This window comes from Diadema antillarum, unplaced genomic scaffold, assembly GCF_040938485.1.
Source record: "Diadema antillarum isolate AM-2024a unplaced genomic scaffold, OU_Dant_1.0 seq00000689_RagTag, whole genome shotgun sequence".
Lineage (NCBI taxonomy): Eukaryota > Metazoa > Echinodermata > Echinoidea > Diadematoida > Diadematidae > Diadema > Diadema antillarum.
The window spans coordinates 882,122-897,008 of NW_027271594.1; the positions used below are offsets into that span (position 1 = coordinate 882,122).

A 14,887-nucleotide genomic window follows, 5' to 3' on the forward strand; every position below is an offset into this window, starting at 1 on the left:
CATAATTAGAAATGATTTAAGTTTGTATGCCAATGGTTGAAATCAATAAAACATATGAATAGAAAAAAAAAATATAAAGGATATCACTGGAAAAAACAAAACAACTGATGTTGCTCCTTTTTTATTTCTTTCTTTCTTTCTTTCACACATTTTTGGTCCTGTTTTCTCAAAGAGTGCAGTACTGGTCCATGACAAGACAGTAAGAAGAGATTGCTACATATAGAATAAAGTTAGAAGACAAGAGAACACAAGATCCACAGCATCTGTTCATGCTTGGTCATGCATTTATGAGAGTTTAAGGGAGACAGTATGGACAAACTTCCAAGGAAGACGATAAAGTAATGTACATACTACATATTTCTTTAACTTGGACTAGCAAGACAATTTCTGTGTCAAAAAAAAGAGAGCAAAAAAGTAACATCTATCAAAGAACGGTTGATCTTTAAAGGTTATGAGTAACATAAACCTACAAATATTGCATGAGAAAATTGTACAATAGTCATATAGGATGGTAAAGTTCATCATATCACTACATATAAAACAGAACCAAGGACCCCAATACAAAAAAACAATGCCTCCGGCACCCTTCGGGCGGAGGCATGAAAAGTAGATGGAGAAGCCGAGGGATTGACAAAAAAGAATGTCTCATCCCAGCATCTTACCTGACCCAGCAAGATGTTGAGGAGTTCGTGGCAAGCACTCTTGATGTCATTGACATAGGCAAAGAGGATCTCACTCTGCTGCCCTATGCTGTCCAGCATGGCTTCTGTGAAGGCATCGGCAGGCTGACGGGAATGACATAGCAGTATGATTTAATATTTCACTTGGATTCTTTATTAACTTTAGTAAACTAGCCAATCTCTTCATGCTTCAGGGTTGATGATGGAACTGGTTATCACACTGGCAGTCACAGAATTACAAGCACAACTTCATGAGAAACATTCAGCAGTGATAAATGAAATATAACTCAAGTTTTCTTCAAGTTCTTAGAATGCTTAGGGCATACATGTACATGCGTGTATTTATGTAGCAACCTACATTGCATAGACATCCGTTTCAATGAGATTTTGTCACGATGAGAAGAATGTTGATGTGGCTATCTGGTTACAATCGTGTTTACCTCTCCTACCTCTACCACTACCACTACCACTACCACCACCACGACACAACTACCACTACTACATATGCACTATCACTACCACTTCCACTATCACTACTACTACCACTGCCACTACCACTACCACTACCACTACCATCACCAGCACTACTACCGCTACCAATACCAATACCACTCCCACTACCACCAACATCACCACCACTGCTATCGCTACCAAAACCACTACCACCTCCACCACCACCACTACCACTACCACTACCACTACCACTACCACTACCACTACCACCATCACCATCACCTCTGCACTCATCATACAGCTTAAGATAGTAGACATGGATAGATATTCTAAGAATCCGTGAGATATCCAGAAAGCGTCCATCTTACCCAGGATCTCTCAAAGGATTTGTCCACATCAAAGAGGAACAGCTCAGCAATCGTCTTCAGCTTGGAGTCGATCTTGCGGTCGATCACGTGGTTGACCTGGTCGACGATGCTCTTCAACTTGGCATTGGCTGCGGAGAATACGAAGTGGACAGAGTAAGGACAGGGAAAGATTTGAAAACAAACATTTAAAAGATCTAAAAACAAACATCTCTGGTTCGGTGATACATTTGCATAATCACATGGCTTTCACTCAAAATGTCATGTAGAACATGTTAGTTAATGTTTACGTGTGGAATACATATTGTATCTGCACTTATTATATCAAGAAAAAAGTTTGTTTTCACAGCATCACTTGCTGGTTGCATGATAATTACAGTAAAAGCAAACACTTCTTTTATCAGTTCAATCACATCTGCTTCCACACTGGTCCAGATGAACCTAAACCAAATGTTGCCTTGATAATCTATGAAACCGAGTGAGTATCAAGGACCAACCTGCGTGGACCTGATGCAGAAAAGCGTCAATGTTCATGGAGTTCCAGGCCAGGGAGGACAGGCCCGGCTGGAGGGCCACCATGACGGCCTGGACGTGGTTCTGGAACAGGCCCTGGACTGGTTCCCTGATTTCGGCACAGATGTCGCTGAATTCCTTCAGGCAGAGATCCAGGTGGTTCATGTAGCTCTTGAAGCGTTGTTCCTATTAGGTTTTCAAAGTTCATACGTAGTAACAATCATTGTAAAAGAAGACAGTTTTTGCACCATTTATTTCTTTGCACTGGTCAACTTTCAATGAAATTCACCAGCTCGTAACTTGAAAGACAAGGGCATTTCTAAACATATTTTCACATCTTTCAAAATCATTTGAATTGTCTTTTTTTTTTCTTTGCAAGATTAGAGCAGAAAAAAAACTCACAAATCCCTCCACATTATGAAATATTTTGTGTTTTCCATAAAATGATATCTAATGTTAATGGGACACACACTCTCTATAAACAGGTTTATAGTCTTAATATTCTTCAAAGGTTTCCATGGCGGTTTCTCCTTTTTGTGTGTGTGTGTGTGGGGGGGGGGGGGGGGGGGGGGGAGGGGATGGTTTCAGGTTATACCATGTATTCTTTTTTTTATATGGGTGTGGTCCTGAGATTGAGTGCAGGTCCTTTTCAGGACCACAGTCACATCCAAGGTGTACAGTGAAACCTCCCATCATTTATAGTCTTTGCGACATGAAATGTACTGCAACTTGAAAAAAAAAAATAGTTGGCACGAAAATCTTTCTGTGTAATGGAAACTTAAAAGGGTTGGGAAAAACACTACACTAGTCACTGTTCACTATGTCTGTTAACTTCATTGAGCACTTCTCTTCTCATTTGTACATTTGGGAATTTTCCAACAAGAGCCAATGAACTAAGAAAATATGCCAGCGTTGCATAAACATCACTCTATCACATGTAATACTATTGCCCCTTTGTTAATTTGGCATTTAACTATCATAGAAAACTTTGGTCTTCTTAGTCAGCATTCTTTCATGGCACACAACTTTGAGCGCGGACGTCAGAACATAAAAAACAAAACAAAACAAAACAATACACTGTAATATCATGTATAGATGCCATACTCTGGGAAGCGTACCTGCTTGGCAACCATCATGGCCGACTCTGGTATGTCAATGTTCAGTCTCTTCATCCAGCGACATTCCTGCACCAGCTGGAGCACTCTGCGAAGCAAAAATTTGCCAATATCTGTAGAAATATTTCACTACCAAAGCCTTTTTCTAAGTCATCAATTTCATTTGAAACTATTCCTTTTCTATTTCTACTCTACAAAATATTAATCAGGCAAGTCTAAATACTGGAGTGAAAAAAGAAATTGCATATATGAATTGAATGTGTATAAATTAAAAAAAAATGAATATAAGGCCACCGTATACTTTTATATGTATGTCATGTCATTAAAATGTATCTACAGTTCCTTGCTCATAGGTGTTCATCTATAGTTGTCCCGACAGTTTATACTTGGAGGCAATTGTGAACGATCAAAAATAAATAGGATGGAGCTACTGACCTGTCGTCGGCATTGACCACAACGTCGCCCGTGTTGGGGTGGACCACCAGCAGGGTGGCCCTGAGGCCAAGCTTGGCCTGCTCGATGCAGGACTTCCACTGCTGAAGCCAGAGGCTCTCGAACGTCACCAGCGCCGTGGCCACCCGGTTGTAGAACTTGACGATGCGGGTGAAGTCGCGCAGGTGGATGATGGCGCGGTTCTCGCGGAAGATCTTCATCGGGTCCTCGATGCGCTCCAGGAGCTGGCGGGACCAGTGGATGGCGCCGGACACGGGCGGGGCGTTGCGCACCATTAGCGGTTCCTCCTACGTAGCCAGAGAATGCTTTTATCATAGTAACGCTGTTCAGACTGATCAGTCAGTCAATCTTCTCACACTGCTCTCCACATTTCATTTTCACCTTTGATCAAGTAATTTAAACTGCTGGTCTGTGAAAACAGTCTAACTTTTCCCTTAATGCAGGGCTACTAACATTGACATATCAAAATCAGGGAGGTTAAAAAAAAATGATGGGATATACAACCACTGTACCTGTGTATTACATGTATTTCAATAAGCAACCACTATTCACATATCAGAAAGGCTTTTACATAGGACAAAAAGAAATGATAAATATTTAAGGAAATCTTCCGCAGATTTAGGGAGACTTAGACTTAAAATCTTTTATAACATCCTTTCCTACTTTATTGTCAATTCTAATGTGGGCATATGCTACTAAAATTCCCAGATCTGGGGAGACTTTTACATCCCTCTGTCAGGACAAGAAGAAATTATTAACATTTCAGGATATTTTCTGCAGAATCAGGGAGACTTAGCAGGTCTGTTTGATCAGGAGAAGAAAACTACAACAAGAACAACTATAATATCCTTTCCTATTTCATTGTCAATTCTAATTCAGGTATATAAATCTCATGTTTGAGAACCCATTAATGCTAAAGTATACAAAGAAATATTTGTGTATCAGTTACTCAACAGGCAAAAGACAGGCTGTAGGCATAGATTTGCACGAGTTTTGCCTTGATGCACTACCAAAGCACCCACCATGAATGTACCAACCATGTCCCAGGCATTGTGACATGAAGTGTAATCCCAAACATGAATCAAGTCTCAGGCAATAGGACATGAATTGCATCACCAGATCCCCACAGTACTTTCATTCATCCTGTTTGTTTGTTCGTTCGTTCAAATGAATGTTATTTCTCGTGATCATGACCTGAACAAAAGTCCATGTGTCTCGAGTACACAAGTGCCATTCATGCATGCCACAAGTGCAGCATGGGTTAAATGCAATGAATTCCTTGTTTACCTTGTGCTTCTCGTAAAGTTCTTTGACCTCCTCCAGATCTGTCTCGTACCACTTGAAGAGGTCGATGTACTTCTCCGACACAGTCCTCTTCATTCCGGATCGGTGCATGACAGGAACAAACCTGGACAAGTACAGTGGACAGAGAGTTAATTGATGAAGCAATGTCACAGTGTTTATCCACATCATCAGAAAAATTAATAAACATGACTGCCCAGCTCAAAACCCACAAAAAGCAGGCCAAAATCAATTTCCACTTTTCTACACAGTTTAAAAGGATCAGCTCTTAAAGATTTAAAATGCTATGTAACTTTTAACAGTGGACCATCCCAACCTATTCAAAAGGATGCTGAAATATGAGAGAGTTAGGAGGTGCAGTTTCATAGAAAAGGAAGAAAAGAGAACTTTAAGATTATAGGGTCACTCAGGCGTGCTATTTATTTGCGAGTAAATTTTCAGCCAGAGAGGGCACATCAAGCCTCATACAAAGGTCTGAAGTCAATAGTTCATCTGACGAGGAAAAATCTACAAGTCTAAGGACAGCGGGGGAGAGTATCTAGGGGTCAACTTTCAGAACGACCACATTGGGTTTGTAACGAGAAGAGGGGCTAAAAGAGTTTCACCTGGTCAGCACGTCCAGTCCCTCGTGCGTCTTCATCTTGCGGACGAAGACCGCCTGGAGATAGGCGCTGAGGTAGAGCTCGATCTGCTGCACCGTGGTGAGAAACTCCTCGTAGGCCTCGCTGAAGCGGTCCCGCTCCGGCCCCTCCACGTCCAGCATCACCGCCGTGGTGATGTTGCTGTCCAGCAGCTGCCTCATGGTGCCGATGTGATCAATGATGATGGAGACCACACTGGGGCCCTCGTTGTCGGGGTCGTCCACCTTGTACAGCTTGCCTGGAGATGACATGAAATGGTCCCGGGGAAGGGGTTCTTGAAGGCATGGCTTGAAATTTCCACAGATATCCCCAGTGTTTGACATTACAATGTTGAATGATTTACCTCCACAGACCACTGCTATGTCTAGCCCAGGTGTATTTTGCTGCAGCTGTGTGACTGTGCTTTTGCAGGATGTCTTTATCAGATTTTATAAATCACAATCAGTTACTTCAGAATCACACCATGCAGTAGAGCACAAGGTATTCTGAACAATGCACCGATGTCATTTCTTGAAAAAAATTGTCTTTTCTCTTTATCACTTTACATGTTTTAATCAAAACTTTTAATACGGTGCCATCTTAAACAACATATCAATCTTGGAATTTCACTTTGACCTTTCATTATTGACCTGTGACATTGTAAATCCAACAACTACAGTAAATCTCCAAGTCTCAACAAATTCTATCTAAGAAAATAATTGTATGTATTGCAAAAGTACAACATATGACCCTGACATCTAAACTTTGATCTTTAGAAGAGTTTTCAAATCCATGCACAAGGGCTGATGTATCAAGACAATCACAGGTGGAAGAAGGACTTACGCAGCAGGGCAGCATTCTGCGGGGTCAGTCCCAGTCCAGCACCATGCAACTCTTGCATCTCGTCCCCGTTGGACAGCGCCTCGCTGATGGAGTGGTCGTCCCTGCCGCTCTCGGGGGCGACGGTGCTGACTCCTTCCTCCTCCTCCACGATGCCCTCCAGCACGCCTGCATGTGTCAGGGTGGCCGTCTTGGTGGGACTCACAGATTTGGGAATTTCTGCATGATGCAAACAGAGAAAGAGATCCTCATGCAATAACTTGTTATATGTCTCCCATAAAACTTTCAATTCAATTCAATTCAAATGAATTTATTACAAATTCTCTGCAATGAATTTATATTACAAATGAAATACAATTATTTCTTTTCATTTTCAAGACAATAAAGCATACAGAGTGTACATCCAAATATAACTGAGATATACGTGCACAGACTGAAGAAAAGAATAAGAAAATACATCAATTGGGAACCATCTGGGATACAAAGATTCAAAATGATCAGACTGAATGATGGCACATGTATTGGGAGTGTGAATGCAGAAGACTGCCGTCAAATAATGAATTTCACTAGCGTGCTGACTTGAATTTGGAATGCTTCTTTCGTTCATTCACTCTCTGCGCTTCTCCTGATCAACCCATTGTCTATGGCCCCCTATCCATAACTAAATGTGGTGGTGACACTTTCCTCACCTTTGCTCCAAAACTTTTGGAATGAATTCCCTTTTCATATTTTATCACCACTTATCACAGACACTTTACAGAAATGGTTGAAGCCACATATGCTTCACCACAGAGTAATGTTGGTGGTTGTATTTTTTTTTTCACTTCATGCTTTCAAATGTACTATCTACTACTATAATGCATATGTGTTATTTGATTTTATGTATTCAAATTAATGATTACTGTAAAACCAGAAACATTCACAGCATGAAATTTTTGCTAATTTGAGCCGACGGCCTTTTCACAGCATGAATCTTTCACAAATTGCCACTGGCATTCAATACATTGTATGACAAAAATCTCTCGTGTGCATTTTTTTTTTCATGCACACAAGAATTTCTCGTTTTATAGTAACTGATTTTATACATGTATTGTGCATCGTCGCATACCGAAAAACTATATATCTAACATTATACAAGAAATTGTACTCTACTGAATTGCATTCAGGTCCACATGAAGAGCTGCCCTTTAAATGCTGGAGAGTGATATTTTACAAACAGGACAACAACATTAAATAAAAACAGAAATGCCGCCCACACCAACCTGGAGGATCACTGGTGACACTGCCCGGTCCCTGACCGCCGATCTCTGTCAGCTCGTCAGAGGCGTCGTCCTCCACGATGAGGTCCTCCTTGCGCGGGCGGGGCAGCCCCTCGGCGCTCTGGACCAGCTTGCCATACTGGACCAGGGTGTAGACAGCATCGATGACGTGCCGCACCCGGGTGCAGAAGGACTCCAGGTGGCCGAAGATGGACTCCTCGTCGTTGAAGGCGATCCCCTGGCCCTGCTCAGAGTCACCTTGTTTTTGAGTAGAGGAAGAGTGTGCTGGAAATGCCAACTGAAATCTTGGAACCACTCTTATATACCTCAAAGATTTGTTTGGCAATGGTTTTACCTAAAGATAACTGAGTATCTTTTTAAAGTTCAAAAGTGCATAACTGCTTGCCCAAAAATGTAATTGTGTTTCCCGAGGCTTTCTATCTCTATTTACTAATTTTATTTCCTTTTGATTTCTCTGGTGGTTCTTTCACTCATTTTCCTGTTTAACAAAAATAATGTCCACCATCAAATAGACAAAAACCTTACATGTGGGTGTGTCTAGTGAATAAAATTACAAACGAACAAACAAACAAACAAAAAACTGTCAATCCATCCATGTGGTAAATATTCATTTTTGCAGTTGGTCAGCCAGTAAGTTACCACAATGGTCAGTAATATGTAATTCATCTCCTTTAAAAGCTTGAGTGTTCTCACTGTTACAGACTACTTCTCTTCCCTGCATACAAAATGTAACCAAGAATGGAACACAGAATTAACAAAAATCAGAAAACGGCAAACTCACCGGCCAGCGAGGGCGTCTTTGAGGCCTTGCCATGACTCATCCCTGCCCTGGACAGCACCCCTCTCTGGAGGCGAGTGGATGGGGTTGCACCCAGGGAGCTGATGGAAGGGAAATGTGTCAGGGTGTGTGCCCCGCCCAGTCCATCACGGAGGGTCCGCACCATGTCCTTGTATGTGCTCTGAGAAAGGTAACACGTTTTTGAAAAGTCATAATTACATGCAGAGTGGCATTAATGCTTTGCATCATTAGATGGTGCTGCATTAATAGTGTTTTCTTCTTCTTTTTTATATGTGTACAAGACTAAAATATAAGACCTTTATTTCCTGCAAAACAGTAACTATTTATTGCTGCTATTCCTGATTGACAAATTGCCCTATGTCGACATACATAAGCAGTGAATTGATCAGTTTTCTAGTAGCAGCCACAACAAAAGAATCATGGGAATACATACTTGAGCAGGATTCAACCTACGACCTCTACTATTATGTTCAACTCCCTATCCCTTACATTTACAAGCTGCCCAATGCACAGCTTTCATCCTGTAACAAAAGAGACTGACTCTTCTGCTTTCCTCTCCTCCTTCCTCTTCTTCCTCCTTCTCCTCCTCTTCCTCCTCTTTCTCTTACTCCTATTCCTCCCTCCTCCAACTCCTACTCCTCCTCTTCCTCTTCCTTTTCCTCCTCCTCCTCTCCCTCTTCTTCTTCCTCCTCCTCCTCCTCTTCCTCCCTCCTCCCTCCTTCTCCTCCTCCTCTTCTTCCTCCTCCTCCTCCTCCTCTTCCTCCTTCTCCACCTCCTCCTCCTCTTCCTCCTTCTCCTCCCCCTCCTCCTCCTCCTCCCTTCTCCTCCTCCTCCATCTCCTCCTTCTCCCTCCTCCTCCCTCCTTCTAACTCCCTCCTTCTCTTCCGTCCTCTTCCTCCTCCTTACTCCTCCTCCTCTTCCTCCCTCTCCCTTCTCCTCCTCCTCCTCCTCCTTCCTCCTCCTCCATCCTATTCTTCCCTTTCCCTTTTCCTCCTACTTCTCCCTCCTGTTTCTCCCTCTCCTCCTCCTCCACCTCCTCTTCCTTCTCCCTCCCTCCTCTTCCTCGTCCTCTTCCTCATCATCCCTCCTCTTCCCCCTTCTTTCTCCTCCTCCCAATTCCCCTCCTTCTCCCCCTCCTCCATCTCCTCCTCCTCCCACTCTTCCTCTTGCTTACGTATAGCTGGATGCAGGCCTTCATCCTGCCAAGAAGGGTGTCTTCCTCCTGCATGGTCTCCTTGCCCTCCTTGCCCTTCCTCTTCCCCACCCGGCTCTTGCCCTGGGGGTCAGTGTTCAGGATCCTCTGCTCGATCTCGGCGTAGAACTTGGGCCAGAGCAGGTCTTCCTGCGAGGGGCCCAGTGTCTCCGACTGTATGTACTCCTTGCACGAGTTCACCAGCTGGTTGGTGATCTGTAGGTAGTTTTAAACAGGCAAAGGAGACATATATATAGGTACAGATTCCTTATTCTTCAAATACAGGGCCAGTTTATTGTTCTTGTTGTTGTTTTGTGTGTGTGTTTTTTTTTAAGCCAAGACATTTCTGGTACACCTGCAAAAGTTGTCAAATTTCACTCCCAAATGTGCACGTATGCCTAAGAAATGTGTGGAATAACGCTGTATAATAACAAGATATTCGATGGGTAACGACGAAAATGCTAAATAATAACCAAAAGGAATCGCCGGAATGGCAGTCTCAGAACTTAACCGTTCGGGGACAGGCTAAACTCGGACTCGGGGACAACTCGGCCTCGCTTTGACGGCGGGACGAGTTGTCCTTCTGGATAATTGTACAGTGTTGTACCATGGGAGCGGCCTGTAGCGCTTCGCGTTCTGGCTAGTCACAGTTATGGTCCGAGTTGATACCAAAAACGCTTAACTGAAAAAGACAGGAAAGAGCGCGCTAATCCTGTACAAAATAAATGGACAGTGCGCGGTCCTCAAGCGCATTACGCACATCACCTGAGACGAGCTGTCTTTGAAGTTGTTGTTGTTTATCAAGCATCTTTGATTGTTTTTTCAGTATGGCGATCACGAACTGCATGTAAATTGTCTGAAATAGGGCCGAGTTTTCCCTGAGACAAAGTTAGTCTGGATCCTTCTGGAATAAAAGTCGGTATACCGACTCTTATTGTTGATCTTGAAATACTCCAAAACAACTCCTCATCCCGGCAAATCGCATCAGCCAGGTAAGTTTCTTGGTAGACTCTTTTGATATATTGCAAGCAAATATGAAATGGTGCCAGACGGGTTCTCAAACCCTTACCAAAACTATGTTTTCACTTTAAGCCATCAATGTCCTACCAATCTATCAGGGCCCAGAAGAAGGAAAGCTAAACAGTCATCCACTCTCAATATCTTATTATCTCATTATCACATCATATCATCACAGCAGAAAGCTTGATCAGGGAGAGTTTTAAGAGATGATACAGTTATGGTTCAGATAAGGCTTCAGGTTTCCAACATTTTTTTAATGACAATTTTTTTTAGATAATATAAAACCTCATGAAAAACGAAAGAGCATATACATGTAATTCAAAAACTAAGTCTAAGTTTATTTGATGAAAATTTAGTTATTCAAATGGCTGAGATATCCAAATCAAAGCAATCCTAATGAAAGGTGGGACCCACCTTTTATTAGGATCACTTTGTTTTTTGATATCTCAGCCACTTCAAGACCAATTTTCATTTTAAAAAAACCTTCAAATTCCTCTAGAATTGTATGCTTTTTTTACATTTCATAAAGTGGTTTCTAAGTATCTTGCAAAAAAATTAAAAGCTGGATCCTCACCCCAACCAACACTAAACTATCCCTTTAAGGAGAGAGAGACAGGCATAGAGACAGACAGATGGACAGACGGACAGACAAACAGAAACAGGAGAAGAACAAACACAAAGTTTGTGAAGCAGTATATACCTTGGTGAAGAGGAGCCCGAGGTAGCCTTTGCGGGCGTAGAACCTGGAGATGGAGTCCATCTGCTTGACACTGTTCATGAGGCCCGGAAGGGCATTGTTGACGATGGAGACGGGCGTGGCTCCGTGGTAGAGGAGTTCAAAGTGCCGCCGCAGGGCCTCCAGGTACTTGACTTTGTCCTTGGTCTCATTGGCTGCATCGGTGATGCTGTGGGGGAACATTGTTCAATCCAGTTAACACTCGAGGGACAATTACGACCATCTAGAATGACTTCTAATTTGCACAGCAATCCTGTGGGGTTTTTTTTAGGGGGCGGGTTATATTTCAACAGAGCTATTGAATCAATTCTAATTCTCTCATTCTTTTTTTTGTAATTGCTTTTTCTGTCTCTGTCATCTTCCTCAAACTCTACAATATATAACCCTTTGCAGCAGGCAAGTACTCTGAATGATTTGTTCAGAGTATTCTTTTGTATTTTGTTCTATTTCACAATCTATGAGAATTCATTTAAGATAAAAAGGCAAGGAGAAAACTGGTGACAGACTTAGCTTTACAATAACCACTAGACAAAAAGCTGCCTTACCTACATTTTAGCACTAACCAATATGGACACAAAGAATATTAGTCACAGAATTGGAAGAAATAGAAGTCCAAGTACTGATCACTTGGCATTAAGGTTGGGAACTTTTATAAATTTCAAAAAATACATTGTAAATAAACTGTTCACTATTAAAGCTCATCTTGTGCATCTACAGGAAAGCAATGCTGCGCAATCTACGCATAACATACTTGCAGTGAGCTATCATTACATGCATCACGCATTGAGCGAAGAATAGGATGCAACGTAATATTTCGCAGCCAGTGAAATTCAGAAATGGCATTGTATGCCCATAGCAGAAATGAATCCTTCCACTCTGTGAGCTGGTTGTAACTCTATACTGGCTTTTAGGGAAACCTGATCATAGATGTACCAGTGACTGCTGAATCATATTCCTTCTTCCAGGCCATAATATAAATCAAAAGCCTGACAGTTCTCTCTGCTTTTTCCTGCTAATAAAAATTCCTCACCTGGCATCAATTGCCTTCCACTTCTTGATGACCTTTGACCTTGAGGTGATGAGCACGCCAATGACCGTCTTGCACTCCTTCCCCTTCAGCTGCTCCATGATGCTGGACAGCATGCGCTGGCGTCGGCGCCAACGCTCCAGCTCGCTGAGTGGCCCCGAGGTTGGGTCCATGAACCTTGATGATTGGAAAGGGCATCAAGGGAAGAAAATGAGAAGAAGGAGAAAGAGATTTCTGTATCTGTTGAAAATAGGTGATAAAGGTTACATTAAACAATAAAGCACAAGGAGCATGATTACAGAAAATTAAAAACTTAATCTCTTCTTCTTTAACCTGAGCAAAATTTTGAACAACGAGTTGCATGGCAACAGATACAATAGGAATTCCCCTTCAATCTCACAACGTATTCATAAGCCATTCACAAGTGGTCTTCATGGTAACACGGCAACAGCAGCTGACTGTTAATTGCAGGCTAAAAACTAAACAATCTTTTGATTGCAAAAATTTACTTAATTTATGACCGTATCACATGATCCAACAAGTGCAGATATATGTACTTGCGCAAGTAACTTTGATATGATCCAGTATTAACAAGTGCAGATACTTGCGCAAGTAACTTCGATATGATCCAGGATTAACAAGTGCAGATACTTGCGCGAGTAACTTTATAGCACGTTGGCAATGACACGTACTGTCCACTACCGGTAATAAAAATGATTACCTCTGCCAAGGGAGGAGGATATGTTTTCATTATTGTAGGTTTGTTTGTCAATGTGTGCAAAATCACTCAGAAAGTTGTTTACGGATTTAAATGAAACTTACAGGAAAGATTGAGAATGACACAAGGAACAGGTGATTAAATTTTGGTAGTGATCCATGAATTTTTGTGGATTTTATAAAGGATTTTCGATATTTTGGCAGGTATAGGGTCAATGAACTTGGGAGTTCAAACTGCGCATTTTTTAGGTTTTCATATATGCGCACTAAAGTGCATGCTCTAGTTTCTGCTAGGGCAGGGTGCGCTGCGCAACGGGATATTGATGACGCAACAAAAGGCTTCTATATTGGGAAATCTGGCGACTTTCAGCATGCATGTGGGTGGAAATCAATGACTGATCTCTGAGGAAGATCAAGTGGGTAGAATTGCATGGAGCTCTGCTTGGCAGAGGTCTGCACTCTCAGAGTGCTTTTCTAGTGTGATCACACCATCAAAGAGGGTGCTCGACTGTATATGATACTGCAAATGGAAGGTACGTTCGTTGCACCATCATGAACACAAGAGGGCAGCTAGGCTGATTCACACTAACCTGTCGTCCCCTCCATCTGCCAGTGCATTGTCGATGGTTGAAATCCATTCTGTGACGAGGGCCTCGTATTCACTGACGATGCTCTGGTCGTACGAGGTCGTCCGATGCTTGCTGAACTCCTGACTGACGATGTTCTCAGGCCTTCTCAAAACCTGCTGGTGTGGAGACACCGACGTCAACATTGACAAATACATTGATCACATTGTATCTAGAAGTGACATTAGTTCCAATAAGTTTGAAGTTCAATTTTAGTCAAGAATGCATGATAAGAGATGAGTGATCAGTACAAATGTACATGACTGTCTACAAACTTTGACGAATGGATGTGCGGTTCAGTCAGCATGATTTCTATAATCTATGATCTACTCATCTATGGACAGCCAAGGGATAAAAGAGTGCATATTTGCATGCAAACTACAAATGTACTACATACACAGGTCTGCATGTATCCCAGTATCACTTCACATTCTCTCCTTATTCAGTCATCAACATTTAATGCAAGAAGATATTCAAATCAATACAAACCTGATTCACAAATTTGGCTTGTTTATAAAATGTCAAAGTCCTATTACAGTAAATGCATGAGGTAAAAATCACATTTCTTATTGCATTGACAATACTGTGTTCCTGCAATGACACTAAACTTGTATCACCATAAGAAACATATGTGTACTGTAAATTTCAGCATCTGTATTTGAGGCAAAGTATGACTTTGTAATGTATAAGTATATACATGTATCCTCATCAACATTATAAACTTTGCCTGCAGATATGAGTGAAATGACGGTGTCATTTGAACATAAAACATACGGCTCAAAGAATCTCACTCTTCCTGATGGCACAAAATGCATGAATGACTACACAACGTACAAGATCAGTTCGTCTAAGTACAACCAAACTCAGAAAGGATCGAGGCACATGATCTGATATGGCATGGTGTGATCCTTATCTAGTCAAATCCTAAATGTCATGCACATGAGGGAAAGGTGATGCTCACTTTCTGAAACAATGTCTGTGAATTACACTGGGTGATGGCTAATTCTACACTCGCATCACATCCATGCTACTTTATAAACATACATAACAGGTAGCATACTGTATGAGACAAATTCTGGTGGATTAATCATAACTCCCTGCACACATGCTTCGCAAACTTGTCCAGAGAGGTAAACCTCATTAATAAAA

The 14,887-nt window shown here is 41.9% G+C and overlaps 2 protein-coding genes across 2 annotated transcripts in view; both read right to left on the bottom strand.

Annotated features, from left to right (window-relative positions):
- The window catches only part of LOC139737329 (dynein axonemal heavy chain 5-like), a 99,702-nt gene extending 98,179 nt beyond the window's left edge, over positions 1-1,523 (bottom strand). Inside the window, exons 1-2 of the mRNA XM_071648002.1 lie at positions 1,502-1,523; positions 663-785 (exon numbers count right to left, since the gene is read on the bottom strand). Of these exons, the coding sequence (XP_071504103.1) occupies positions 663-761 (99 nt within the window). The 5' untranslated portion in view covers positions 762-785; positions 1,502-1,523. The remainder of the gene's footprint in view (positions 1-662; positions 786-1,501) is intronic.
- Positions 871-14,887, bottom strand: part of LOC139737322 (uncharacterized) — a 36,590-nt gene continuing 22,573 nt past the window's right edge. The window contains exons 3-17 of the mRNA XM_071647995.1: positions 14,129-14,141; positions 13,703-13,854; positions 12,399-12,572; positions 11,333-11,537; positions 9,595-9,828; positions 8,403-8,580; positions 7,604-7,858; positions 6,345-6,560; positions 5,487-5,760; positions 4,867-4,987; positions 3,562-3,866; positions 3,130-3,214; positions 1,996-2,197; positions 1,502-1,629; positions 871-900 (exon numbers count right to left, since the gene is read on the bottom strand). Coding sequence (XP_071504096.1) covers positions 871-900; positions 1,502-1,629; positions 1,996-2,197; positions 3,130-3,214; positions 3,562-3,866; positions 4,867-4,987; positions 5,487-5,760; positions 6,345-6,560; positions 7,604-7,858; positions 8,403-8,580; positions 9,595-9,828; positions 11,333-11,537; positions 12,399-12,572; positions 13,703-13,854; positions 14,129-14,141 — 2,572 coding nt within the window. The remainder of the gene's footprint in view (positions 901-1,501; positions 1,630-1,995; positions 2,198-3,129; positions 3,215-3,561; positions 3,867-4,866; positions 4,988-5,486; positions 5,761-6,344; positions 6,561-7,603; positions 7,859-8,402; positions 8,581-9,594; positions 9,829-11,332; positions 11,538-12,398; positions 12,573-13,702; positions 13,855-14,128; positions 14,142-14,887) is intronic.